Source organism: Nycticebus coucang, chromosome 14 (assembly GCF_027406575.1).
Source record: "Nycticebus coucang isolate mNycCou1 chromosome 14, mNycCou1.pri, whole genome shotgun sequence".
NCBI classification, from domain to species: Eukaryota; Metazoa; Chordata; class Mammalia; order Primates; family Lorisidae; genus Nycticebus; species Nycticebus coucang.
Window position 1 is genome coordinate 44,239,247 of NC_069793.1, and position 27,534 is coordinate 44,266,780.

The window sequence follows — 27,534 nt, forward strand, 5'->3', positions numbered from 1 at the left end:
CTTGCTTAAGGCCAGCCAGCTATCAGGGGTTCTCAAACTGTGGCCCGTGGGCCACATGAGGCGGTGTGATTGTATTTGTTTCCGTTTTGCTTTTTTACTTCAAAATAAGATATGTGCAATGTGCATAGGAATTTGTTCATAGTTTGTTTTTTTTAAACTATAGTCTGGCCCTCCAACGGTCTGAGGGACAGTGAACTGGCCCCCTGTTTAAAAAGCTTAAGGACCCCTGACAGACACTGACATCATCAGTGCTAAAACCTAATCTCCTTTCTCTTTCAACCTTCCCAGTTCTCACAGAAAGAACATTCATAGTCCCACTGAAGCAAAGCATAAAGGCTCCTAAGGAGCAGAAGTAGCATAACAGCACTCCTCACCATCCCTATTTGAGACAGTTCTTAGGGGCCAAGATGTCCTGTGACTAGGCCGACCTTGACAGACTGACTTACAGAGAGTTGGAGTGAGAATTCCTCAGCAGTGGAGTGGAACCCGTGGACCCGTTGTGTGGTAACTTTGGCGAGGAAGGCAAAGAGGAATCTGTCATCTCTTCAATGTCTGAATGAGAGGATGCTGACTTGGGGGATTTCTTCTTCCCGAAAGCTTGCTTGAAGGAGCTGCGTAACTGAATATACAAGATTGTCAGCCTCACGGGGGCTGCGGCCAATGCTTACGCCTCGGCAAAACAGGGACATGCACACAAAAAAGCAATTAGTTCTCCCAGATTTTCCCCCCACCAATGGAGAAGGTTCCCAGTAGCTCTCTTGAATCAGTGCATTAAAGGAAGAGGAGTTATCTGGTATGGACAGCTCAAAGGACGGAACCTGTGGGTAACATTCCATGCCTACTCTTGGTTCAAGACTAGAGGCAAGACAGAGCCTGGCTCAGCAGATGTGTGTTGGGAAGATGAGGTTACACAGCAACAAAGCAGGATGCCCAGACATGGTAACAGATGCGGATGAAGTTAGTCATATCAGTGGATGGGTTAGCTTGGTATCTGATATTAAAGTTGGTCTTGCTTACCTCATTTACCTGCCAGAGAAAACGCAAGCAAAAATGGGGAAGGGGAAGGAAAAAAGACAATTTTTAACAGATAAAGCCAGTGACAGGGAAAGCTTCGGATTTTTAGACACAACATGGCTAATAATAAACACCACACACAGAGGCGGTATCCAGCAGGGCAGGAGTCATTAAAAGCGCTGGGGGCATCTTCCTCCATTATGAAAGGAAGGCGATAGCAGGTGGGGGAGTCCCCTGCAATCCCCGTTCTCCCAGCTTCTCCCTGTCTGGTTGAAATGGCTACCTCTTGAACCTTATTCTTTTCCTGCCTCTTATCAGTCATCTGTCTATGCTTTGATTTGGGCGTGGGAAGAGATGCCTTCCTTTCTGAGTAGTGCTAACGTTACTGTTCGCTCGCCCCAGAAGGCTGCTGTGGCTCTTTGCCTTCTTCTTGTGGGAGTTCCTGCTGTCGCTGTATATAAGAAAATCTAATAAGCAGGAAATCAGCCATCTTACTTGTTACTCAAAAAATGGACAATCATTTTTTAAAAATTTATTAACCGTATTGGGAAAAGGAACTAGTATATCATTATTTCCCAAACCATGAAATAGAACTGAAAATTCTAATGAGAACAAAAAGAATTAAAGTGTAATATCTTCTCCGAAAGCCATAATCAGTATTTATTTTTCTAGACCAAAAAAAGGTCTTTTACAAAGTAATTTCCTTTTCCTAAAGTCTTTTTCCCTCTTGAAAATACATTCTCGGGGTTTTCTTAGGTGTTGAGAAATTCAGAAAATGGGTCACTCCGAAAGCTGATAAGATTCTTCTCCCGTGAATGGGTTTCATCCATATCAAACTGCACGTCCAGCTCGTGGGCAAACCCGGGTCCTATTTCTCTCCTGCTTTTTCCCTTCTGGTCATATTTCCAGAGAGGAGTCATGGAAACAGTAGGATTTGGCACACAAACCATCAACTTGAATCCTTGCTTCCACCTCTACTAAAAAACCAGGTAGAGGAGGAGATTACAAAGATTTGACAGAATTAGCTTTGGGTTTTGCTGAGGATGCCAATTATCCATCTTCCCTGACTTTACTGATAACCCAAAGTTGTCTTCAAGCAACAAAAAGTTAAGTTTTATTTCTAGAATTGAAGCAAATGGATATCCATTATTTTGCAAATATTCTCTCATCAGATCATTCTCTGATTTATCAGTCACATATTAGATACCAACATGAGTTACTTTTCTCTGTTTAGTCATACAAAATCAATTGTCTAAAAGCCATTAATAACTTAAAGAAAAAAATTAATCAGAATGATGAGAGGGTCACACTGAATCAGACTTTTAGCTTGCTTCCAATGTAAGTAATCAATGACTAAAATAACGAAATCCCTAACTTCTCCATCACTAGACCTCGCCACCCATCCAAGATAACACAGAATGAATGAGAACGTACACAGTGAATGAGGAGGCCAAATGTGAAAATGATGCCATCGGCACTGACAACCAGGGCTCTCTGACCACTGGCCACCTTCAGATCAAACTTGGGATATTGCTGCCTGAAGGCGAGGAACAGCAAATGTTGGTCAGGGCTTTGCAGCTTTTCCAGTGAAACTAAAAACTGAGAAGGGATTGAGTAGCATAGAATTTTCCCAGAAGGGTGAGAAGAACTGTTCAAGATGACCATACAGAAATTCAAGGAGCTCACTGGGATTTTGAACACATGGAGAAACACTGCGATGGAGACTAATTTTATTAAACTCACCATCAGGAGGGTACAATCGCCAGTTTGTAACTCCTCACTAACTCCTAACCCTGACATTATCAAACTTATTTACAGGATGGAGTCAAAAAGTTTTTAAAGAGCAGGTTGATTTGATGCTATCCTAGGCAACTATGTAAACAGAGGTTATTGTGAATGATAGGATAACTAGCAATATATGCTCAAAAAAAGTACTCTGGAACTAATGAAGAAGAAAACACTTCGCTCTCGTACCTAGAACTTTGTGGCTGACATATAATGACAAAGAAATGACACGGGTATGGAATGAAAGATGGGGACGCCACACAAAGTCACATGGAAGATAAAAAACTACAAAGGGGTGGTGATTTTATAAATTCTTGTGTTTTGCTGAGCGTAACATTGATTTTAGTCAAAACCTATGCACAGACGACCTCCTTGGATCTACTACCAAAGGTCTGTGACCTGCAGTTGAGAGCTGGCCTGGCCTTCGTCTGGGGGGATGCTGGTTCCGCGGCTGACGCTGTCAGGCAGTCCCCAGGAGTGTTTGCACATACACTCACCCAGTTCTTCCTCTTCTTTTTCTTCGAGTCACTCTCTATGTTGCTGCCCACGCTGGAGTGGCTGGTGGCGCTGTTGATGCTGGAGACGCTGTCGGAAGAGTGCTGCCTGCGGATGCGGAGGTCTGCAGACTGGGCCGGGCCGTTTCCTGGAGGCCAAAGCAGGGTATATAAGCAGCTGCCAACCTAAGCCCTGTCCTCCAGGGCAGAGGATGGCCCTTCATGTGAAATCTGCACACCTGGGGAGTACTATTTTCCATTTAGACGTTCCCTCTGTTTCCCACTGCTGGGTTTTAAGGTCCTTGAGTAGGTGGCTGCTCTCTCTGTCCTCTGTGGTCAACTAAACAAGGTCCACCTTTCTCCTACTTGACAAAACAGAAGTCAAGGGAGGCTCAGAGGGAATTTCCCCAACACCGGCTCTCTTAAGACAGGCTGGAGACTGTGCCTGTGAACTGCAGCAGGGGTCACCTTCCTTGTCAGCCCCTCCTCTTCTGTCATCCAGGCTCCTGCTGCAAAACTGCAGCCCTTGGAAGTGCCAAGCCCACAGCAACTCAGGGCCTTCCGTGTGCTATCTTCCTGCCTGGGTGCTCTTTTTCCCTTGACTCTGTCTGGCCAGTTCTTGCTAATCCTTCCCATTTCAAATCTATCATCACTTTTTCAGAATAGCCACAAGAACAACCATACTGAAAATGACTGACATCCAACAACGTTTGTGGACAGTTTTCCTTAGGAGGACCAACTACCTAAAGCGTGGTCTTTGAGAGCATTGGTTAGACAGACTCAGCTTCTCACCCCACTTCTGTTTCTTACTACTCCCTGACTTTAGGAAGTAGCTCTCATCTCTGAAAGCCAGTGTCCTCAACAGTACAGTGAGGAGAGGACCAGTGTGATACTCACAAGGTGGGAAGAAAACAAGATAATTAATCAAATCATTGAAGCACTTAGCACAGTGTTTAGAACACAGTAAATGTTCCATAAAAGCTATCAATATTGCTCCTATTACTGCTACTGACAATATTCTTATGCAGGAGGTAACCCACCTGCACACCTACATTCTTGTCTTCTACCCCAGCTAAGATACAAAGGACAAAGCTAGTCACTCAGAAATGTTTTCCTGGATACATCAGGGAGGAACTATTTCAGTTTATCCTATACATCAGCATGCAAGTATCAAAGTGTTAGTAAAATTAAGGGCTGTATAACACTCTGATACTCTGTCAGCAGAAATATATTTTCTCCCATTTTTGAGATCCATCAAGAAGATCATAAGCTTCATCTTCACAGAGACGAGAAGTGACCTGATTAAAAGTGTTTGCCTTCTAGGACCTGTCCCACCTGAGGCAAAATTGAATTACCCAGCACTGTGGCAGGGAGGTTGCATCATGTATTGTCAGGGGAAGGCTCCTAAGGGCAGGTAGGTGTCTGTTCTTCTTACTTTACCTTTACAATTGAGCTCCGGTGTGTTAATTACTCCATTTATGGCAGCCTGGGCAGCTGCGTTCTGTTTCTTCAGCAGCTCAATGGTTTTCCTTAACTCATTCAGTTCTGAATCCTGAGGAACAGAAAGAACTATTGGTGATCCCTAAACCATTCTGTGCAGAATTCCACTTGGCTTCACTATGGGAGGGAAGGCAACAGGGAGTTCAACGTAACCTCTGTCTTACTCATTCAGTAGACTGAATATCCACAGGCATAAACAAACACATAAAAGAGGTAGGGATAGAGCTACAAGATCCGTTGATGCTGTTATCATCTCTCAATTTAAGTCATTTTTTCCCTCAACAGATCTCCCTATTTTTTACAATTAAATTCTAATAGTTCAAGAAGTACATTAAAATCTATACAATCATCTGAAAGGAATGAGAATCATATATTTAGGTTTGTTGTTAACCCCAAGCAGGGAGAGAAGCAAGCCACCTTTCTGCCTCACCTTCTGCTCAGCTGTCATGGTCAAACTCTGGAGCCTGATTGTCATGTTTCCAAGACTCTGTTCAAAGGCTGCCACGAGATGAGCCTGGAGGGGGAAGACACAGCCTCAGTTCCATTACCTTGCCAGGCACAAGAGTCTAAAAGGGGCTGGATCTTAAAGGCAGAAATCCCATAGGTACCGCTTGGAATTGCCTACTCCTTTAGGTTCCCTTGAAGCCCATTCCCTGCTGCCCTTTGGGGTCCAGTGACTCCAGCATTTTACTTGCTCACACATCTGTCCATCTTCCTAGCGCAGGGCCACTGTCCATCCCTTCCCCTCTGCATGGAATGCTCTTCCCCCCAGTCCTCTCCTTGTCTGATTTTTACACGTCCACCTTGAGAGCTTTCTGCGTTTCCCCTCAAGACATACTCACTCTTACAGCACACTGCACTTCTGACAAATGCTTTGTGATTTCATGGTTAAAAACACACAGTCTTGTGGTTGTTGATCTATATCTGCCTTCTCTACTGCACCGAGGGATGATTTTTGTGCTCACCACCTGCTAAGCTCATAGTAGAGGCTCATATCAAGTATGTTTGCAGAATGAATGAACAAAGTGGTTGGCATATTTTGCTTATTATAATCCTGGTTAATAAAAAGCTAATGAAAGGCCCATCTGCTCCCTCCTTGGAGAAACCTTACTTATTTCCCTCAGTGAGTTACCACTTCCCGTGTACTTCTGTTAGAACATGACATCAGATGGAACATATTTTATACATTACTAAGAAAAGTTTTACAGTGTTGTCAATTATAATTAAATATGCATCCAATTTTCAGAGATTTTAAAATGTGAAAAAAGAATACATTTTAGAATTGAGAAATGTGAGCTTTTTTTCTGCCTGCACCCTTGTCTGCAACTTTATTCAAGGAATAAGAGGTAACTTTGTGTCCCAACATTAAGCTTTTGCCTGGGACACAGAGTAATAGTTGAAATGTTGGTTGGCTGAATGAGGCTCCAGGTCACCAAGAATAAAGAATGGATGCTTTTCAATAGTCATGCTAGGGAATTTCCAGCAATCAACTTAAGCATCTAGTACGAGCCAGAATTTTCTAACCTTCGAACTCTACTTAGATAAATGGAATAGTGGCATGACCTATAGTTAAGAGGCATTTGGGCAGCAGACAAAATGGACTACCAGACTGTACATTTGATGAAGGTTAACGCCACATCTATCTTGCTTACCCCTGTGTCCTCACTGCTTGTACAAAGCAGCCACTCCATAAATGAGTGCTGGATGAGGAAATAAAGGATTGAAAAGAAAAGAACTTGGATGAAGGAGGTGGTGTGGCACAGGGTATAGAGTTGTCGGTCTTCAGCTCTCATTCTAGCTCTTTCTGATTACTTCTGACGCTGAGCAAGTCATCTAATCCTCCTGGCCTCAGCTTCTTTATCCCTGATATGGGAAATATGTCAATTTTGAGCACTAAATGAAACAAAATGGGTGAGACAGGCCTATGAGCCATTGAGGAGTTGCAAAACACAGGAATGAATGACACTTGTAGGGAAGGAAAGAGGTTTGGGAATGAGAAAGTGATGAATTAAACTAAGAGAGGAGTCATATTCCTGGAGAACGCAGGTGTAGGGAGGGAGCAGACACACAGAGGACAAGGAGAAGAGCCAGCAGAGGATACTGGGAGAGCGCTGGAGGAAGTGAGATTGGATCTTGCTAGAACATTCTAGAGGAAAAGATGACTGATGCACACGGCAAAGAATAAAAGCAGGGTAAGAATGGGGGGAGAGGGAAGAAGCCTTTGGCCTGACTTGTGAGGAGGGCCAGTGCCATTTGATATAAGGGGAGGTCTGAGGGGTGCACAGGGGCCTGTCATCAGACTTCCTCAAACCGGGATGGTTGAGGCTAAGATCAATTGTTGGCAGGGAACAGGACCATTTGTAGTGTTAAGTGGAAGAGCATTCCGACTACATCATCTTTCTCTATTAAAAATGGAGAAAATTGGGCGGTGCCTGTGGCTCAATGGAGTAGGGCGCTGGCCTCATATGCCAGAGGTGGCAGGTTCAAACCCAGCCCTGGCCAAAAACTGAAGGAAAAAAAAGGAGAAAATCCCTCTTCATTTTAAAATAAAGAGATATGCTTTGGTTTGTGCTGGAGAACAGGTGGCAAAATCAAAGCCAATCAATTTGAGATAGTCACATAGTCAAAAAAGGAAATGGGCCAGGACACGAATAACTAAAAGAATGTTTGCTCTCCATTGCAAAGGAATTACTAAGTTAAATTTAAATGATTTATTTCGGGAGGCGCCTGTGGCTCAGTCGGTAAGGCAACGGCCCCATATTCCAAGGGTGGCGGGTTCAAGCCGGCCCCGGCTGAACTGCAACCAAAAAATAGCTGGGCGTTGTGGCGGGCGCCTGTAGTCCCAGCTACTCGGGAGGCTGGGGCAAGAGAATCGCTTAAGCCCAGGAGTTGGAGGTTGCTGTGAGCTGTGTGATGCCATGACACTCTACTGTGGGCCATAAAGCGAGACTCTGTCTCTACAAAAAATAAATAAATAAATAAATGATTTATTTCCATTTAGTTCAGTTTGGCCTTTTATTGTCCCCCCCCCCACATGATTCCAATTGTTGGCATTCATATTTTCTATTCAATTAAAAACAAAACCAAAAACCTGACCCTTGAAGACTGCTATTGAAAGAGTGTTTTTGCAAGCTCAAAAAGAAACTACATTTACTCTGAAGAACCAGAGGATCCGAGCAAAAGGGCTGCTTTTGTGTCATCAGCACAACTATGAACATACGGGCCAGAGAGGCTGTCCTAAGCCTGGTTCAGACACACACAACAGCCTTCTCATCAAGCACCATTCTCACGTTCCCAGGGAAAACAAACTCCAGCAGTATAAAAACACCCAGAGAAGGTGGCTTTGAGTAGTTTGTCCTAGAAAAACAAACACAGCTTGTTCTGTGAGAAAAATGGCAGACAATAAAACATGTTAGCACTGCCAGTGGTGGTGTGTGGTAAGACTAAATATTTACTTTATAACAATATAGGATTCAATAGCTTTTATGAGTTGTAAAACACACTTCTGGAGTGATATAAGGGAACTCACTCTTACTCTTTTAGAAGAGAGAGTAGAGTTCCAAATGGCCCAAAGTAAAGTTCCTTGTGCAGCATGAGATCAGTGGAGGCATTAACCCAAGTTCACTGATAAGTTAACTACTACTTGAGGATTAGTCAAGGGCAGTGATTGACAGCAGTCTTTGTTTTTTTTTTTTTTTGCAGTTTTTGGCCAGGGCTGGGTTTGAACCTGCCACCTCCGGTATATGGGGCCGGTGCCCTACTCCTTTGAGCCATAGGCACCACCCAAGCTGTAATTCTTAATTAAAAGGGTAACTCAGAATCATTTGTGGGTTGGGGATGCCATTTAACCTACATGTTTGCATGATACCCAGAAGACCCCGTCATTGGGTCTAGAGTTTATTCTGGATTTGAATGCACACCTCTAGTTCTCTTGATGAAGAATCTATCCATCAAATACCTCTGCTGCTTTTTGGAATAGGATCTAAGCCTCAGAATTTATTTTTACATCAATTTCTGAAGTTCTTTTATCATTACTGATGATAGAAGTGGTAAGGAAAAACAAGGAATCACAAAACACACAGTGGCCTAGTATGTTAAGGGCTTTGAAAGAAATCCAAGAATTCCAGAAATGTAAGAGAACTTAGGAGACTGAATGATGAAGGCAGCTATCAATTATTGACCTTGTAGTAAGGTCAAGCACTGTGCTAGGTAATTCAAGTGCAGACCTTAAAGAGAAATGGTTTCCTTGAGTTGACTCAGGCTCAAGCTGAGAATGCCAGGGTAAAAACTCCAGGTGAATGATCCATTTGGAATATTGACTCCAGGTCAAAGGAAGATGAAATTTCTGAAGCTGCTTTGCATTTTAAGAGCATGTTGCAGTCAAGTAGGGCTGTGGGCTCAGGATGGGCTGTGAACTCCCGGCCAGGAAGCCTTGCCTCAGAGGCATCTTGGTACCTTCCGATACTGCAAGCTCTGCCTCCTGAGCTCCAGCCTTTGCCTGGTCACAGCTCTGCACAAGGGCTGTTTATCAGATGGGACTTATGGGGGCAGGAGACCTCTGCTCCTGTTCTAATTCCTCTGATCCTGTATCCACACCACAGTCAGGAAGCTTTCTAAAGAGAAACCAGACCACCCCACTGCTTTCTTAAAACTCACTGGGAGAAGTCCAAACTCCCAGCCCAGCAGCTCGGACACTACATGATCGGACCCTTGCTTTCTCCAGCGGTTTCTTCCTCCTCATTTCCTTCTCTGACCCTTACCTGTTCTCCACAGCCAAGCCACAGATTCTAATCACACCAAGCTACAGATAATACAGATAATTCAAAATGCACCAAGACCGTTCTCCCTGGTCTTTGTACAAACTATTCTCTGGTATGAATTCTGTCTTCCCCTACAGGGCATTCATCAGCTGTTGCCTCCTCTGGGAAGTCCTTCCTGATCCCCTTCCCACCCTGTACCAAGACTGAGTTAGCGCCCCTTATGAACCTCCCCCACCTCTTCCTTCCTCATCTCTACCCTAACAGTTATCGTGTTATAGCAACCCTATTTGTTCTGTCTCTCTGCTGCAGCAGAGACTGAATGCTAAGAAGCTGGTGACCGTGCTTGCTTATGATTGCACCCACCAGTGCCCGAGGCATAGCTGGCACCTAAACAGTGTCGAATTGAATGCTGGTTGGCAGTGTCCCCTGAACACATAAAGGCATATATTATAATGACAGAGCAGCTGGCTGTTTATTGTGGAGCCCTAAATTCTTTTCCTTTCTGTCCTTCTTTACCCTCTCCTTTAAGATCGAAATCTTCAGAAAGGGAAAGGGAGAGAAATTAACATTTTAATGAGCACTTAATATATAGTGAACACTAACCACAGGACAACTGTGAGAGATTCATTACCCTCATTACAGAGAGGAGTAAATTCAGTCTAAAAGGCTAAATGAACGAACCCAAAGTCACAAACCCAGTAAGTGTGCGAGCTGACGTTCACACCCATGATGCTAAAGCCTGTATCCTTTTTATGGTACTCTGCTGGTTCTCTATGTTCAGATGGGAGGCCTCAAGGCAGTGCTCAAAAAGTAGCACCAGCTGCCTCTCACCCCCATGGCTCCCGCCCTGTCCGTACTTACATTTGCTGTCAGCTGGGTGGTCAACGCTGAAACCTTCTCCTGTGAGGCATCTAGTTCCCGCCGCAATTTACGAATCTACAGATGACAAAGGACAGTCACTTGCTTTGGGAATCCATTTCTAGGTTGAGCTAGGTAAAACAATCCATAATAATGAGAGAGGAAATCCAAGCAGCAAGCTGTTCCTTACCTCTGACTGGCATTTCTCTTCTGGCTATAAAGAAAACATAAGGGAAATTAGACCAGTTGATCTAATCACACCAAGCTAAAAAATGCACCAAGACCGTTCTTGGTCTTGGAAGGAAAGGACAGTGACGTCCAGCCTACCATGAACACTGTATGTGGATACCTGCACTAGCTGGAAGATTGATTTATTAGTTTCTTTTCTGGTTAAATTTTAATTTTTTTTTTGTCTAAGTAAATCCCATGCAATATTGGGGGCATATTTATACTAAGAAGTTATTTGTTGTTAATCTGACTTCCAAATTTAATTAGGTGTTCTGTATTTTATCTGGCAATCTTATCTAGGGAGCAAGGAGGACAGCTCTTATGTTAATTCTGCCCCCATTTTATCCCTCTCTTTCACCTACATAGGGCATCTCAATGGGAACAGTAGCAGGGCAGACAGGCCTCTAAGGCAGGAAGGTTGGAGAGGTCCCTATCAGCCAGGCTGGTACTATACAGAAGTGACCTTCAGCTTCCTACTGCTCCACCATAAGTCTCCCAACTACCCGTGACCCTATGAAGTAAGGGTTTGCCCTGTTGTCCCTTTTACTGGCAGAGCCTTCCATGCTATGGTGACACAAGTACCTGCCAGGCAGAAATTCTGAGACTATCTCTTCCCAGAGGGGGCATTCACATGGGTTGTGGAAACCTGCTGCAAGAGGAACCTTTCTTTCCCTCTCCTCTGGTTCCTATGGGGGCCCATAAAAAAAGCATCCATTGGGCAGTGCCTATGGCTCAATGGAGTAGGGCACCAGCCCTATATGCCAGAGGTGGCAGGTTCAAACCCAGCCCCGGCAAAAAACTGCAAAAAAAAAAAGCATCCATTCTGCTCCTTGGAAATGTGGAAGTGTTCCTATCCTCCCCTCCACCCACCACTCCAGTGTCCCAGGGATCAGGAGTGACTTGAAAACCAGTTAGGCGAGCACTCCATTTTGTCCTTGGGTTCTAGATGAGTGTGCTAATCCAATTTCAGTAGTGATAAACCCATTATTTTTAAAAATCAGCAGCTGATTTTTAGTGTGTAAGTGTCTACTTTTCTATTAGTTCAGAACACAAAGGGGAACGATTCATTAGAACTTCCAAACCTCAACACCAATCAGCTGAGCAAGTGGGCAGCTGCTTCCTGTCTGGTCTTCACCCCAGATTCCCACTGCCCTCCCTCCTAATCCCACTCATAAGCCCCACCACCACCACCACCACCAGTAGCAGCAACTGGTTTTTAAATACATGTGGCCAAATCATTTAATCCTCGAAGTAATTCCTTTAAGTAGTTTGTCTGTATTCCTTTTGAGGTTCAAAGAGGTTAAGTGTCTTGCCTAAAGTCACATAGTTTAACAATCTCCTTATCTAAGAAATACTTTCAGAAGGTTGGAAGACGTCCTCAGGGTTCGCTCTTCCCTCCCAGGTAATGTTCATTTTTTGTTGTCCATTCCACTGCTACCACACATCATATATTCACTGATCTCCTACTATGTGCCAGGCACTGTTTTAAGAAACCGGGTTATACTGGCTTGGTGCCTGAAGCGCCAACCACATACACTGAAGTTGGTGGGTTCGAATCTAGCCCGGGCCTACCAAACAATGACAACTACACCCCCAAAATAGCCGGGCGTTGTGGCGGGCACCTGTAGTCCCAGCTACTTGGGAGGCTGAGGCAAGAGAATCGCGTAAGCCCAAGAGTTTGAGTTGTTGTGAGCTGTGTCACCACTGCACCGTACCCAAGATGACATAGTGAGACTCTGTCTCAAAAAAAAAAAACAAAAAAAAAACCCCAGGATATAGCTGTGAATATGAGCAGGTCCCTGACCTTGCAATTGCTTACATTTGGGTAATAATAAACAGCATTTGCTGAATGCTTATCGCATGCCAGACTGTTTCAATCACTTAACATTCATTATTTAATCTTTATCACAACCCTTAGAGAAAGTACTAATACTATTGCTTTCTGGTTTGCGTATGAGGAAACTGAGTCACAGAGAGGTTAAATTACTTGCCCATGGTTGTAGCTGGTTAATTGGTACCTATAGTCTCAGAGAAGGCCCGTGTGAGGACAGTTGGGATTGGATCCAAGGTAGTCTGGCTCCAGAGCTTGTGATCTTAACCAGCACATTCTCTCACTCTTTTATGATAGCTACATTCTCATGGAGGCTTTCCAGAAATAAGGCCCCTGACTTCTGAGTCTCATCCAAAGGAGAAAGTTAATGGTGAGGATGCCGCAGCTATCTAACAGTAGAGAAGCTGGTAGAGGCCTGTTAGCAGGCTGAAACATCCTCATAGATGTTCTAGTTCTAAACACTGAAGGCTAGATCTAGTTCTAAACACTTCAACTAACTGTCCTTCCCCATGCCTCTGTCCCTGTGTCCACCTGTTTCTGGGGTTTGGCCCCCATTACCAAGAGCAGCCAAGAGAAATCCGTACGCTGCATTGTGCCCTCAGCTGCTGCCCATCTGGGAACACCGTGTGAAGCTGCCTCCTTCCACTCAGCAGTTCCACTGGGAGCTCAACTGCTCCCTACTGACCAAGAAAGCAAGTTTGATGCCAGATGTGGCCTCTTAGACTTCTTCTATTTCAATGACTTCTCTATGGCAATTATTTAGCACCATGTAGTGTTTTCATTTGTAATTAAAACTGTTGGTGGATTTTAGGCAGATTAAGCATTCTTGAATATCTAAGAATTACAGAGATTTCAAGGAAGGAATCCACTGTCATCCAGTAAAAGCCTTGAAAACTCTCAGCTATGAAGCTGAGATTCCTTGTTCTGAGTCTTTGGCAACTTAAGAGACTCCTAAAATACCTTTTTAGACCATACACAAGAACTTGTTCACCTTAACGTTTACAAAGGAGCCTGGGACATGTGTTTTGAAAATTTGTCATCAACAAGAAGCTAATAACAGATAAGGAACCATGCCTCAGTGCGAGGTGGTAGCAGAGTCTAGTTAGACTTGTGGTTTTGCTGGAAATTGGTAGGCTACTCCAGCATGAAAACATTCACATGTTAGGCTATTTTTTTTAGAAGTCCACAGAAGCAATCTACATTCTCAGAGAAGGCACATGTGAGGACAGGAAATGGAAACCTCTGACTCCATGACTCAAGGAATGTCAGCGACAGCGGGGACCTGGGAAGATCACCTCACTCCGCTTCCTGACTCGGAGGCAAAACCGAGAGACGCCCTGAATGACCAGGTGATTGGTTGAAAGTCACATAGTGAGAAAAGAGCTAAGATTAGACCTACGTCTCTTGCTACCCAAATAATCATAGAATTAAAAGTTATTATTATTAGATCTTTGGTAATTTGTTGGATTTTTGTCAACTCAGAAAGGACAATTTCAAATTTCACAAAGCACCATCTTTATATCCACAAACCCAGAACAAAGGCTATTAGAAGAGTGTCTTTCATTGCAAGAGCATCCAGTGCTTGGCACGAAGGGGCTGCCCCTGGAATTGCACCTAACAGTTTCCCAGATCTGAACACTCACAGGTGGAAAATTCCATGCTCTTTCCCTCCAAGGCTGGCCAGTGCAAGCCAGATACCCAGTTTTTACTCTTCTGCAAAGGGCCCACTCCCTTCTGTTTTGATAGGAACCCCTGGGAATGCCACAGAGAAAACATGGCTGGCGCACTGAGACATCTGCTATAATGCTCCCCAGGGGTGTTCAACCTGTGCTAATGAAGTTTGGTTAATGTTTATGTATTTACCATGTGGCCCAAGGCAATGCTTCTTTCAATGTATGGCAAAAAGAAAAAGTTGAACATCCCCCAAACTCTCTAAAACTACAGAGTCCTAGCTGGGAGTGGTGGCTCACGCCTGTAATCCTAGCTCATAGGGAGGCTGAGGCGTGTGTATCATCTAAGCTCAGGAGTTCAAGACCTGAGTCAGACCTACTGTTTAAAATTAGCCAGGCGTTGTGGTGGGAGCCAATAGTCCCAGTTAGTTGGAGGCTGAGGCAAGAGGATCGCTTAAGCCCAAGAATTGTGAGCTGTGATTCCAAGGCACTCTACTGAGGATGAAAAAGTTGAAACTCTGTCTCAAGAAGAAAAAAGCAAAGAAATCACAGAGTCCCATGTCCCAAGGTGCCCTCTGGAATCTCTGCCTTCCCCTTTCTCTCCTGCAAGCTCCTTTCTCTCCTAAACCGTTTCTTCAGGGATTAGTCCAAGAGCCTGACATTTACATGTTGCCAATAAATACTGCTGAAAAAGTGGATTTAGGTTTGAAACACCCTCTTTGGTACCCTTACCCCAGAGTTATAATCTAGAAGAACGAACTTAGTTGATCTGCTGGCAGACAACTGGAAGGCCATCTCTATTTCTTAGTAGATAACAGCTTAAACAACCTCTCCCCAAGTTTACTCTATATAAATGCTTTAACAGAAAAGCCAGGACTTGGTCATGAAATATCAGACAAGATGACTAGCTAAGCAAAGAGAAATTCTGGAGTTGGAGAGGTGTGGTAGATAGGAGCATAAGCAAGGGTTTCTAGATCCATCACTTCCAACCATGTTAGCAATCACTAAAGTCTGTTTACTGTAGACCTGAGAGAGAACAATCAGGCCCAGGTCTCTTTAACTTGATTGTGGGATGGCCTCCTATTTTCGAGAGGCTGTATATCAGTGTTTCTAAACCTTCCTATTGTGTCCTAATGCCACGACCTTTTAATACGCTTCCTCATGTTGTGGTGACCCCCAAACATAAATTTATTTTCATTGCCACTTCATAACTGTAATTTTGCTACTGTTATGAATTGTAATGTAAATACCTGATATGCCGGATGTATTTTCATTGTTACAAAGGGGTCGCGACCCACAGGTTGAAAACCGCTGCTATATATAGTTTATCCTGCTATATAGCCCAATAACCTGGCATTATCAAAACCTAGATCATTAAAACATTTGTTTCTGTGGAATTAAGAGGTAGAGAATTTCCAATTCACGATTCCTGAACAAACGCAGTAGTGTTGAAAACTACTGTTATTTGATCACATTTGGCTTTTGTTCAACAAACCTCTCATTGGCAACAGTGAGCGTTTAGGAGTATTTACTCTGAGCTGTGTGTACTATATTCCTTGCTTTATATGCATTTTCTTACTTTTTTAAACTTCTTTTTTAACCTTACTGTGTGAAGCACTATTCTAGGCACTAGAAATAAAAGCCAAAGTCCTTGTCCTCAAGGAGTTTATATTTAAGTGAAATTTAACCTTCATAACATTTAATCTTTATTACAACTTTGTAAGGTAGAGATCGGCATTATTTCTACTTTATAGATAAAGAAAGTGAGGCAGACAGAAGATTAATAAATTGCACAAGGCCTTTCTTTTCCAAGTTCACCAGCAGGTGTCCAAGGCATCTCACACATTCTCTAACTGGTTACCACCCAAAGCACAATGCCACTCTAGCAAAGCAGCCAGTTCCTGATTTTTTGGTTGGTAATTATAATCAATAGCTGTTTGTAAATTTCATAACTTGTTTTCTAATTAATTGATCCCTTTAGAATAGAAATGCTCCCTCTAGGAGAAAATGTTTGCATTTTATTTCTGACACAGTTGATAAAGGAACCCTACCTATCATGATCACAGCCATGTAACACTGATTTATACTCACTGTTGAATAAATTGATGATGTGCTGGAAACCAAGGAGAGTGAGGATCCATGAACTATTAAGAGATAAAAAGAAATAAAGGTGAATCGTACGATTGGCTGTTATGGGTCCAAAAGGGGGTGATGGAAAGAACCATTCAGCATTACAGGACGCTAGTAGGCTCAGAATGACTTAGTATCACCTGACCCACCCAACCGTTCCTGTCTGGTGATAGGTCAGCGACAAGTAAGGAATGGTATATTAAGGAAGTCACTTTTCTATTAACACTTTTTTCCCCCACCTACAACTTTCTACATTTTTTCTTAACTATATTCCTGACCAGAAATTTTCAAGTACAGAGACGTGTTAAGAAGGACAACCACTGTCACAACCTGCAGTGACTCATGATTCCATCACCTGGAGGCAGCCTGTTACCTTTTCAGCATACTTCATTCTGCTTTTTTTCCTAATGTATTCCTTTAGAGCTCAGATTGTGTTGCATACATATTTCACCCTGGTAGTATTTTGTCAGTTGTACATGCAAAAAGATGAACTGATTATTTACATGCAGAAAAATGAACTGATTATTTTGAACTGAAGAGGCTGTTGGCCACAGTTCATTCCAGATGACTCTGTAGTAGAATATTTGTTTAGAAAACATCTACTGAAGTATAAAGTCTTTGATTTCTATCATGTCTAGAAAGTGACAAGTAGTATCCTCCTTTCTGTTTCAGACCAGCACTTGACTAGAACCATCCTTGGGTACTGTTAGCACCCTTTCCTGCCTTCAGCCATTGGAAGATATTTTTCATTTGTTCTAACTTTAAATCATAGTCTTTCCTAGGACTGTATATTCTAGTTGCCTTCTCTTTTTGGGAACTAGGTTCTTTATTTTCTTGGTAATATTCTGATAACCTGTTTGAAAGACAGAAAACCTCTGTGTCGAAACTTTGTAGGCCTTTTAACCGGGCACAATTTTCTTGACGGTGGGTAGAATGCCTCTACTCCCACACTGCGCTATGACCTGGTGTCTGCAAGTGGGAGACTCGAGAGTAACTTTCCACATTACTAAAGAGTATTCACCTTTCCACATTACTAAGAGTATTCAAGAAGTGAACTCATCTTGGATTACCGGTTGGATTGGCAGAAGCTACCTGCCAACAAGACATCCGATGGGCAACTCAGCCTAACACTCAGGCCCCTCTCTACTATCTTTCTAGTAAACCTTCCCTTCCCTCCCATTCTTCCTTTATGTGTTCCCATCACACTATGAATCCTGTACTTCTCTCCCAGGCATGGCCTACAATACCCTTCCACCACGGAATCTTTGTCCATGCAGTTTTCTTTGTTTAGGATGCGTCTAAACACTGCCTACCCAAATCAGATCTGCTCAAACATCATCTTCATGTAGCCTTTCCTCCTTTCCCTGACTGCCCCGGATGGGCTTCCTCTTTCTTGGTACACGCTTGACTTACCATTCCAGCTTCTTTCCTCTTTGCAGATGCCTGCTGTTCTGAAGGGGTCATTGCACTATCATTTATACCCACCCTCCTTACCAATTCCCTGAATTCTAGATATTTCCCTCCATCCATGACTAATGTGACTCATGTCCCATAAAAGTCAGTTTAAGGTGTTAATGGCCGATAATGGCTTTCGTGTTAATATGTCCACATATTAACAGAGCCCTCTAACGCCCCAACCTAGTGGCCTCATGTTCCAAAGAACTAAGTTACTTTACTGCCACGACACAGAGCTATACTGGTGCAGAAATGTGGGTAAGATGCAACTGCCCTTCAGTCACACTTGCGTGACTGCACTATTAGAGGCTGGCTCTTGCAGCCTGCACGGGGCTGCTGCACGGCCTTTATTTGATGGAAAATGGAGGGTTTTTCTCATAAACTTATGAGTCAGTTTTAGCAACAATTCAGTGCAAATTTGGGGCCACAGGCAGAGAAGAAAACATCTGGCAGGCTTAAGGCCGAGGTAATTGTTTTTCTCCCCCTGGTAAATAGCAATAGCAAGTCTGTGTTCCAAAGAAACAGATTTCTATAGTCAACCCCAAACTGAGTGTGGCTTGCCCGAACCATTGCAATTGGTCCTCCTTCAAATAAATTAAGCCAGGCCAGAGCCTGGGTTATACAGTGTGAATACTCTTGCACAACAAAATACTTGAGAATTACAGAGTCAAAACAGGTAAAGCACACAAAGGAATTTTCCTCACTTTATCTGTACCTCTAAAACTGTTAGCTACAAGGAGCCACAGAGAATCTCTAGACCATCTCTGCCACCGGGGAATGTAAAACTCAGAAAGATTAAGTAACTTGCTTAAGGTCACACAGTAATAAAAGAACAGGATCTGCTGATCGGCAGCCGGGAGACTGCTCTACCTTTGAGAGATCTGGTTTACTGGTTGCTGTTTTGCTTTTTATTTTAAAGCCTTTTGGTGTCCTTTAGAGTGATTTCCTATACCTTTCAAGCAATCTACATATAGGCACAAGCCAGGACTGAGGTTTGAGAACAAAGATGCTTTAGGGAGGGGTGAAACCACTAGATAGAATGAGATAACAGGGCATGTCCCAGTCAATAAAGGATCAAGTGACCCTCATAATCACAGAGAATTTGGAGGTCACAATCCAAGACTAGGTAGGAGCTTCCACCCTTAATTAATAAAAGAGTAAAATTAAGGCCTAGAGTGGTTAAGTGATATGTCCCAGCACACACAGCGAGGTCAGGAGCAGAGAGAGAATATGAACCTAGGCTTTGCACTCTGGCTCCCCTTCCACAGTTGGGTGCTGTGGAAGGAGCCAGGGAGAACGAAATTCAGTTCCAATGGTTAACAGACTGCCCTGCCTCTCAACCAGCAGCATGAGAAGCATAATAAAACAGGGGTCATATTGAAGAAAGATCAGGGCTTGCCTCAAGCAGGTTTGAAAAAAAAAAAAAAGAAAGAAAGAAAAAAATGGCCAACCAAATACTAAGATAGGGTTGAGGACTGGAAATCATCAAAAGGCTTAGGTCCTGGGACACTGCTCTAGCTGCATGAAGTCTTCAAGCCACTTCTGCCTCAATTTCACTATTAAAATAAATGGGGGTGATAATGGCCCTTGGGGAGAAGGATATAATATAACCTGACAATTACAACACTAGCTACCATTGATTACTTACAATCTACCCCCTTTCAAAGTTATTTGCTAAATGCTTTCTAGGATTTATCTCACCTAATCTTTCGCTTCAGTCTTCCAAAGCAGGTATAATTATTTTCTGTGTTTTAGGAAATAGGCTGAGAAGGTTAAGTCCCTTCCCAAAGTCACATTCGTGTCAGAATTTGAATCACAACCATAGCTCAGGCCCTAGAAACACAGGTGAGCTGCAATGCAAGCTTCCCTATTAACAAACTGCTCTGCTCCTGCGGATTTCACATGAACTGATAAGGTGGGAGAGGGGCATCTGTGTTTTAGACCGCACAGCTCTTTGTGATGACTGGTGAAGTCAGGAGATTTTTTTCTCTAGATGTCCATTTTAAAAATGTCTCAAGCATCCTCCTAAATGCATGCTATTAAAGGTGGCTTTAAGATTGCATAATGTATCTGATGGAGATTAATTTACCTGAAATAACTTTGAAAGGCTGCATCTGGGCCATGCCTGTACCTAATCTACATATTTATGATTCCTAACCGTTTTCAAAGTGGAAAGTGCTAATTAAATTGCACAAAAACATCACACAAATACTTGTGCTAATTCTTCCCAAATTTCTATTTTGCTAGATGGTATACAATACACCAAACACGAGATGTGAATTTTTCCCCAATTGCTTCTGCAGTACTGGGAGTTTATAAATTCAAAAGGAAAAGAAGTCTTTACTCAAAGGAAATGAAAAAGAACTAATTACGCAAGCCCTGCTTTGTTTTTGCAATGTAATAGCGTCGGAAGACATAAAATCCATCTAATGTCAAATTTCCTAAAAGATGAAAATGTTAGGTGTTAACAGTATATTGACAGAGGTCTCTACCTCTTCTCCCAAAGTTCGATCTTTACCTCTGTGTCTCAGTTGCATGTCACCATGAATCACGAGGTTTACAAAAGTCTAGACACTGCTTGTGGGTAAGTACTTTCTGTCAATGTCATGTTGACATCCCATATATTCTGCAGTTGTGCTGCCTGCCAGCTTGATTCCAGATGGAATAAATAAAAGTTATCTGACGCTGATACTGTAATGGTCCTGGACCTTTATGAGGCGAAGTGTGCTTGTTTGGACAAGCTTCAGCACTGAACGTGGCTCACTCAGGTATCCACATGACAGAGAAGATGAATCCAGGGTGGGCAAAGTCCATGTGCAAGTCCTCCTCAGGGAGAACTGCTGGGAACAGCTCTGTGGCCATGCTTGGCCAGCACACCAACTAGAAAATAGTTCAAGACAAACTGCTTCCTCCTTCACCTTAGGCTCATAATATATCCTCCACTATTACTGTTCTCAGTGGTTACAGCATTAATTTCTAGCTCTTAAATCTAGCAAAAGACTCTCAGTTGCGCAGGCTCCTCCCCTCCCTAATCCTCTGTCCCAGCAGGTTCCCATATATGGATTTACAGACTTGCATCTGCTCACTGGATGCAAATGATAGATAAATCAGGGTGGAGAGTAGGAAGTCACCAAGAAGATTAACCAGGGGGGCCACTGCTCTGTAACCAAATTCTTTCAAACTTTTGTTAAAAAGAATACAAGGCAAAAGCAAAACCCACTATCTTGTATTTTTTTCCCTTTGAATGGGGATTTCCTGAACAATTAAAGTTTGTTCTTTCTGGGCGGCGCCTGTGGCTCAGTGAGTAGGGTGCTGGCCCCAGATACCGAGGGTGGCGGATTCGAACCTGGCCCCAGCCAAACTGCAACAAAAAATAGCCGGGCGTTGTGTCGGGCGCCTGTAGTCCCAGCTGCTCGGGAGGCTGAGGCAAGAGAATCGCCTAAGCCCAAGAGCTGGAGGTTGCTGTGAGCTGTGATGCCACAGTACTCTATCCAGGGCGATAAAGTGAGACTCTGTCTCTAAGAAATAATAATAATAATAATAAAAGTTTGTTCTTTCCTCCTAGGGAGATGCTGGTCACATTTTGCCACTTTCATGGGGACTGGGAAGCACCTGTGATTTATGCCCCCCATTCTGTCTTGTCACGGCTGAAAAGAGCACAAGTGGAGGTATGATGCTCGGCTTGGGCACCAGTTGATCCTAGAGTCTCCATCCACTGACTCGGGACTTTAAGCTGTCAGGAAGCCAATTCTGAGGCTATGTTTTTACAGCTATGTTATTCTAGCTTTATGGCCATGTTATTACAGACTGTGATGTGTAATAACATCATTGTGTTGGCATGTATATGTATTATCTCATCTAATTCTCATAATTCCATTCACCTAATACTATTATTACTCCCATTTCTCAATGAAAAACCAGAGGCACAGAGAGGTAAAGCAACTTGCCCAAGATCATGTACCCAAGTCGTGGCAGAGCTGGAATTCACTTTGCTAATCTGACTCCATATTCTCAGTCACTGGGCGCTAAACCTCCAAAGTCCTATCAGCCCCATCTTGGTGGGGTCGGGGTGAAGTCTGCCTCAGAACTGTGACTGCTCACTGCCCTCCTCAATTGAAGGAACAAAGCTTAAGAGAAAGGGAATGAGTCGTGAAGATGGCCGGCACGGGGGCCCCCAGAACTTTTCACTCACAGATTTGATGAAAACGGCAAAACTCAAAAATCCAAATCCCCCCAAAGATTCACAGTTAGAAACTTAAGTAGGAAAAGGGTAAAACTGAACACAACGCAACAATGAGGCTTGAGAAGAGATAGAAAATTCTGGCACCCAGGAGAGAGGCCCGGCTGTCCAGCCCCCCAGTGCTGCGGGGTATGCCAGCATGGGGAAGTGAATTCTGCAGCAGCTCCCTCCGCTGAGATGGCGAGCCAGTGTCTGAGCCTCAAGATGGAGGCGCGTGCCAAGAAGCTGTGGCCCAAGTCCAGGAGAGAGGAGCCTACAGCGGAACTCAGTCAGCTCTACGACTCCCCAGTGTTTTTTTAGCAGCCTCTTCCCTGAAGTCCTGGAAGGTTAATTAAGGGTCAGACCTTACTACAGAGGATTCTGTGTCCCTGACCCCTGGAGTAGGTGGGAGAGTGGAGCACACACAGGTGGACTCTCAGGTCCACGAAGTAACTTTAGCACAGAGGACCATGCACCACACTGAGTAACCCAGAGCATGGGGAGTCTCCTTCCTTACCTTCTTCAAAACCATCCCGGAATGAACCCGAACGGCTCATGGTTCTGCTCTTCTCATCCAGGGACATGGAGCTATTCCGGAAGCGGCTTTCAGTGTAGGGATCATACTGCCCATCAGCATTGGACAGGCTGTGGGTCCTCAGCATGGCCGGGTTGGACAAGCTCATCTGGGTGACAGTGGTGGGACTTGCTGGAATGAAAGGAACAGAATCAAATGTTGCAGATTCATGTCTTTGCTCAAATCCTGGATGAGGACACAGAGGAGACTGCTTATTGTCAGCCACATGCGTTCCTGCCAACTTCTCTCCCCTGTCTATTTTCTAAAAGGTAGTCACATCAGCATTTGAGTTACACACAGAGAGCTAAAAATAAGGCTGGAAAGGCGGGTCAGCTCAAAAGCAAGGCTCTGGGCTTCGGCTTTCCAACTTGGCACGTTCAGACAGGCCAGTGTCACCTTCCAGGCATGAGCTAATTACTCCCCAGGCTCATCTGGAACGGTTCTCTCTAAAGCCAAAAGCCCAAAATAGTCCAAGTAGGCTTTTGATCAGATGGGAAGCATTTGTGCATGACAAGAATCTCTTGCCTCAAAGAGTTACGGCTGGGAAAGAACAATATGAGCACAGGTCTCGTTGGCTCAGATGGGAAACACTGTTTCAGAGCTTTACTGAAAAGGAGACTAGCTTTCTTAAGAAAATTCTGTTCATGTTAGTAATAACATATAATATTTTCAGAGTACTCGCTTAGTCAATCAAAAATGAAGATTTAAATCTCACCTGATTACAAACTATACCTATCCTTAAAGATTCTGAATTTAATATCCACAATATTCAAAAAGGTTCCCTTTTAAAGAGATGAAACTGGAAAAGATTTTCCCTTCTGCCAAACCTCCAAGGCTCAGCCCCCATTCTGCCACCTCTGCATAACCTCTGCCAGTAATTCCAGCCAGCACTGATCTTTCCTTTCTCTCATTGTGTTTGATACTTCCTATCTGATTATATTCAGTTTTTACAAAGTTTCATAGAAAGCCTTGGATCGTTCTCTTTTCCTCTGTTTTACGGATCTGCACGTGGGTATGTCTGTCTCTCTAAAAAAGAATCCAATGACATGTCAGCAGGGACTGTGTCAAAAATTCTTGTCCTCTCCCCACTGTGCCAGTCAAAGCATTAGGTCAGCAGGAGGCATTTCTAAGAATACTTGTTCTGCCAAAATGTAACTTTTATTTCCAGCTTAATAAAGCAATAAGGATCACCAACATGGGATATGCTGTAAAACCTACTTCTTCGGGTCTTAAAAATAGGATGCATTCTTCTCAAAACTGGGACGATTTGCACTTTGCAGTAATCCTACCCATAGGAGCCACATACAGAAAACAGTGAGAGTACCAAAATCCTTACTGTTTTGTCTATTTCTGTTGCTATCAATTTCCTGTAATCAAACTACATTGCTGAGAGCTGATCAGGTATTGATGGAGATAGGACCACAGGTCTATTTCAAAACACCAGATAACTTCTGCCCTATGGAGGTGATCAACATGGCTAATGACAAGGGGCTACTCACCAAGCTGGGAAAAGTTGAACCTTGTTCCAGAGGGAGAAGTTACACTGGAGCCAGAGGAAAAAGGGGAATTTGCAGCGGTGTCCTGCAGGCCCCCTGCAGAGTGGGACCGTAACCATTCTTTTGCATCTTCTTGTGTTCGAAGCTGGGAGGTGGGAGTATACCTGGACAGACAGAAGGCAAGCTGGAATTTACTACGAACAACACTTATAAAAGTGAACTCTTGGTGCTGATGACAAATGATCAAAAGAAAATACATACCCAAAGATGAAATTAAAAAAAAAAAAAAAAAATCAGATCATTACACACCCAGAAACTTCTGAAGTTTCTGAAAACCTTTTTTGCTACTTGGCAGCGTTTGGGAAAAATTACAATTCCTCTCAGTGTGGAGGGAACGCATAAAGGGAATGCTCAAAAGAGCCGTCTCTGGGCGTTTCTGTAACAAGTTGATTCACGACAGTGTCACGTCAAAGCCCCCACCTTGACAGGATTGGAGCAACAAAACAAGCTGCTGTTAGAGCTTTGAGGAAGTTTTAATTAGATACTTTGTGGCATCTGGATTCTACAGCACAAGTCAGTGGCATGTATCACAGCATAGGGGCAAGCAGCTGTGTAAAGGAGGGTCCGAGGATACTGATGCTTATGGTAGTAGCTGCAATTGAGCATAAACAAGTCTTCATAAGAGGAAACCCAGATTATCAGGCTTTATAGGAAAGGGCCTTAGGAGGTAATATGGCCCACCTCCTCACTGACTCCGAAATGTATCTGGTAATGATTTATTGAACAATCATAACATGCTATGTTCAACATTGTAGGTGCCTTCATGGACAGTATCTCGCTGAAGCCACAATGCAGATGCCATGTCCCTATTTATACTCAGGAAAGGTGAGGACCCTGCCCTGAGTCACAGAGCTGAAATTTCAAACCATGCTTGATTCCAAAATCCATGCTCTTTCCCTCATGTACACAGGCAGCATCTGGACTTTCTGGGCACACAAATGTCCAGAGTACCACTGGATTTTCTGCGCTAGATGTAAACAGAGGGATTCTTTGGGATTAAAAAAAGGTGTTGCTGGTGTGTTAGCATCAGATATGCATGTGAGGTAGAGGGAGGGAGGGAGCTAGACAGGGAGAGTTAGAGTGAGGGGAACGCAGCAATGTTTCTTCCTGAATATTTTTACTACAGCTGGTGGAGGTGTAACTTTCAAGGACACAATGACCTAAAAAATAATCAATTTTAAGAAAACAGAGCTACACAATTTTGATAGGATAGATCTGCTTCAGAAATAAAAACACCATTTCAAAATGTTAGTATTTAGAGGGTGGTTTCCTCTTGGGGTGCCGGTGGGGCATTAAAGTTAAAGAGTGGCCATGATTAAGCGTCTAGCATAGTTGCTGACAAGCAGCCCACGTGGACACAATGGAAACTGGTCAGTACGAAAGGCCTTGCCAACTCTGCTCTAGGGCCACAGTGCTGAACTCCCTTCCATGGGATGTCTGTTGGAAAGTCTGAATACTTTGCTTCTTAGTATTGGCTTTCCTCAGAGCTCCTATTGAAAGGAAGCATTGATACCTACCTCATGTTACTGTTCAAAATGCTCTTAGTCTTAAGAGCTGCGGGTTATTAACTACAGACATACATAACAGCAACAAAACATGTCATTCCAAGTTCTATGTTAAGCAAAAGCACTTAATGCTCAGTGCAGGGTGATGCCAAAGCTACAAAGAACAAGGTGTTTAGAAAGCAGGAGACAGGACAGCTGTAACCATGAGACGGGGGGGAGGGGGGTCATGGGGTGGCATTAGCAGACTCAAGTTCCTTTGGTTGGCAAAGTGATGTAGATGGTGTGAGCAATGGTGACTTATAGCATCTTGTCTTACCAGAACAACTGCCAAAAATGAACCCAAGCTACCACTTATTAGGAACAGAAGGACACTCCCGCCTGGGAGTCTCGTCTTTATTTTCACCCAAAAAATGATCATATGCATGTCTTGCTGGGCATTGAAAGTAAACCCAGTTTTTGATCAGAATATTTAGATAAGCACAAAGTATCTGTCATTAGCAATTTTTTATGGGCTGAAAGTTAAGTATTTTCAAATTTGGGGAAGAAATTTGCTCCTGCTTTGCTTTTGTCCTAGCTAATAAATCAGCATGCTATAAGTCATGTCCTTTCTCTTGGAAGACAGCCATGTGGACAGAAAGGTCATGGTGTAGTGCTCAGAGATTAAACCCACTGGCCCCTCGAAGCGGCAGTGACTGCTCTTTGGGCTCGCCCAGGGATGTTTTTCATGAGATGGTTTGACCACATTAAGCCTGAAAAAAGCACAGCCCCTGCTCAAGCAAATAAGCCAACGAATGGAGAGGTAAGGGAGTGAGGGGGACGCCATTTGGAAGGTCCTGCTGCCGTGATCAAAGCGGGGACCCCAGCCCAGCCCAAACCCCCACCAGCCACGAGGAAGTCACACAGCCAAGCTCCAAAGCCACAACAGATGGCGTGGATGCAAGGAGGAAACAGATACCTGAGTCCTTTCTTAGGCAAAGTGTTCCTATCAAGGTGCGGGTCACTGTAGGAAAGTTAAACAAAATAAGAACTTCAGAGAAGCACAGGGAAGTGGTGGGGGGGCGGGGGGAGGGAAAGGGGAGGCTGAAGGGCCTTGGAGGAAGACCTGCATCACCAGGGAGTGCTCCCTATCCAGTTACACATGCAATGAGACAGCACATCCACAGAAAACAAAGCAAGCCAGTCCTCGGCCTGAGCTACAGCAGTGCATACTTTACCCCAAGTCACAAGGAGGCCTGAGTCCCTCAACCCCAATGGCTCCTCCTTTTCCACAGGTTCAAGGCAAAGCTCAGGGGCTGCCCCACTTCAAAGCAGAGCCCATGCCTTCTGCCTCGCAGTGGTCCTTTCTGTACCTCACCACTGCTGCGCGGAGAGAGGGGTGCTGGGTTCTGTGCACCCCGACACTGGCCCACCTCTTAAATACCACTGGCAATGACTTCAAGTGGGAAAAGGGACTTGTTGGAGGTTTTGAGAGGCCAGCAGCCTGCATATTTGGAATTCTGTTACAAAGTAAATTCCAGGTTCCTCTCCATTTCTGCAGTCCTTGTTGTGTGTAGCTAGGAGCTGAGCCCCGGGCCTGAGTCGGGGCAAGTTACAGCTTGCTGGCTGATAAAGTCAAGGCATTTGGATTTCCAAAGAACCAGAGTTTAAAGGCTTGGTTTGTGAGTCTGACAAAAACAAAGTTTTTGCTGTTGATGGGGTAAAGAAGTTTTTTTTTTTTTTTGCCCGTAGCATGAAACAACATCTGCTTGTTATGTTTGGCCAAGTCATTACTCCCCCACAAATTTAAGGTCAGTATCCATCTCTGAGGCCCACCCACAGCTGAGGGGGCAAACACAAGCATCTTCGTTTGTAAAGTCTTAGCACTCCACATACTTTTTCATTATCATTACAGGACACGGGCACACAGAACATAATAGTCTGCAAGACAGAAGGAGCCAAACTGCAGCAAAAGACTT

The 27,534-nt window shown here is 43.8% G+C and overlaps 1 protein-coding gene across 5 annotated transcripts in view; it reads right to left on the reverse strand.

The window, feature by feature from the left end:
• NAV2 (neuron navigator 2) overlaps window positions 1–27,534 on the reverse strand; it is a 434,895-nt gene that overhangs the window by 35,969 nt on the left and 371,392 nt on the right. For all 5 annotated transcript variants that reach the window (XR_008374143.1, XM_053560432.1, XM_053560431.1 and 2 more), the window contains 10 exons: window positions 26,535–26,579; window positions 24,018–24,178; window positions 22,462–22,650; window positions 16,232–16,284; window positions 10,602–10,625; window positions 10,415–10,489; window positions 5,224–5,307; window positions 4,734–4,845; window positions 3,297–3,442; window positions 447–619 (listed from right to left, as the gene is read on the reverse strand). Coding sequence is in view for 4 of the 5 variants with exons in the window: in XM_053560432.1 (XP_053416407.1) it covers window positions 447–619; window positions 3,297–3,442; window positions 4,734–4,845; window positions 5,224–5,307; window positions 10,415–10,489; window positions 10,602–10,625; window positions 16,232–16,284; window positions 22,462–22,650; window positions 24,018–24,178; window positions 26,535–26,579 (1,062 nt within the window). In the remaining variant the exon portion in view is untranslated. The remainder of the gene's footprint in view (window positions 1–446; window positions 620–3,296; window positions 3,443–4,733; window positions 4,846–5,223; window positions 5,308–10,414; window positions 10,490–10,601; window positions 10,626–16,231; window positions 16,285–22,461; window positions 22,651–24,017; window positions 24,179–26,534; window positions 26,580–27,534) is intronic.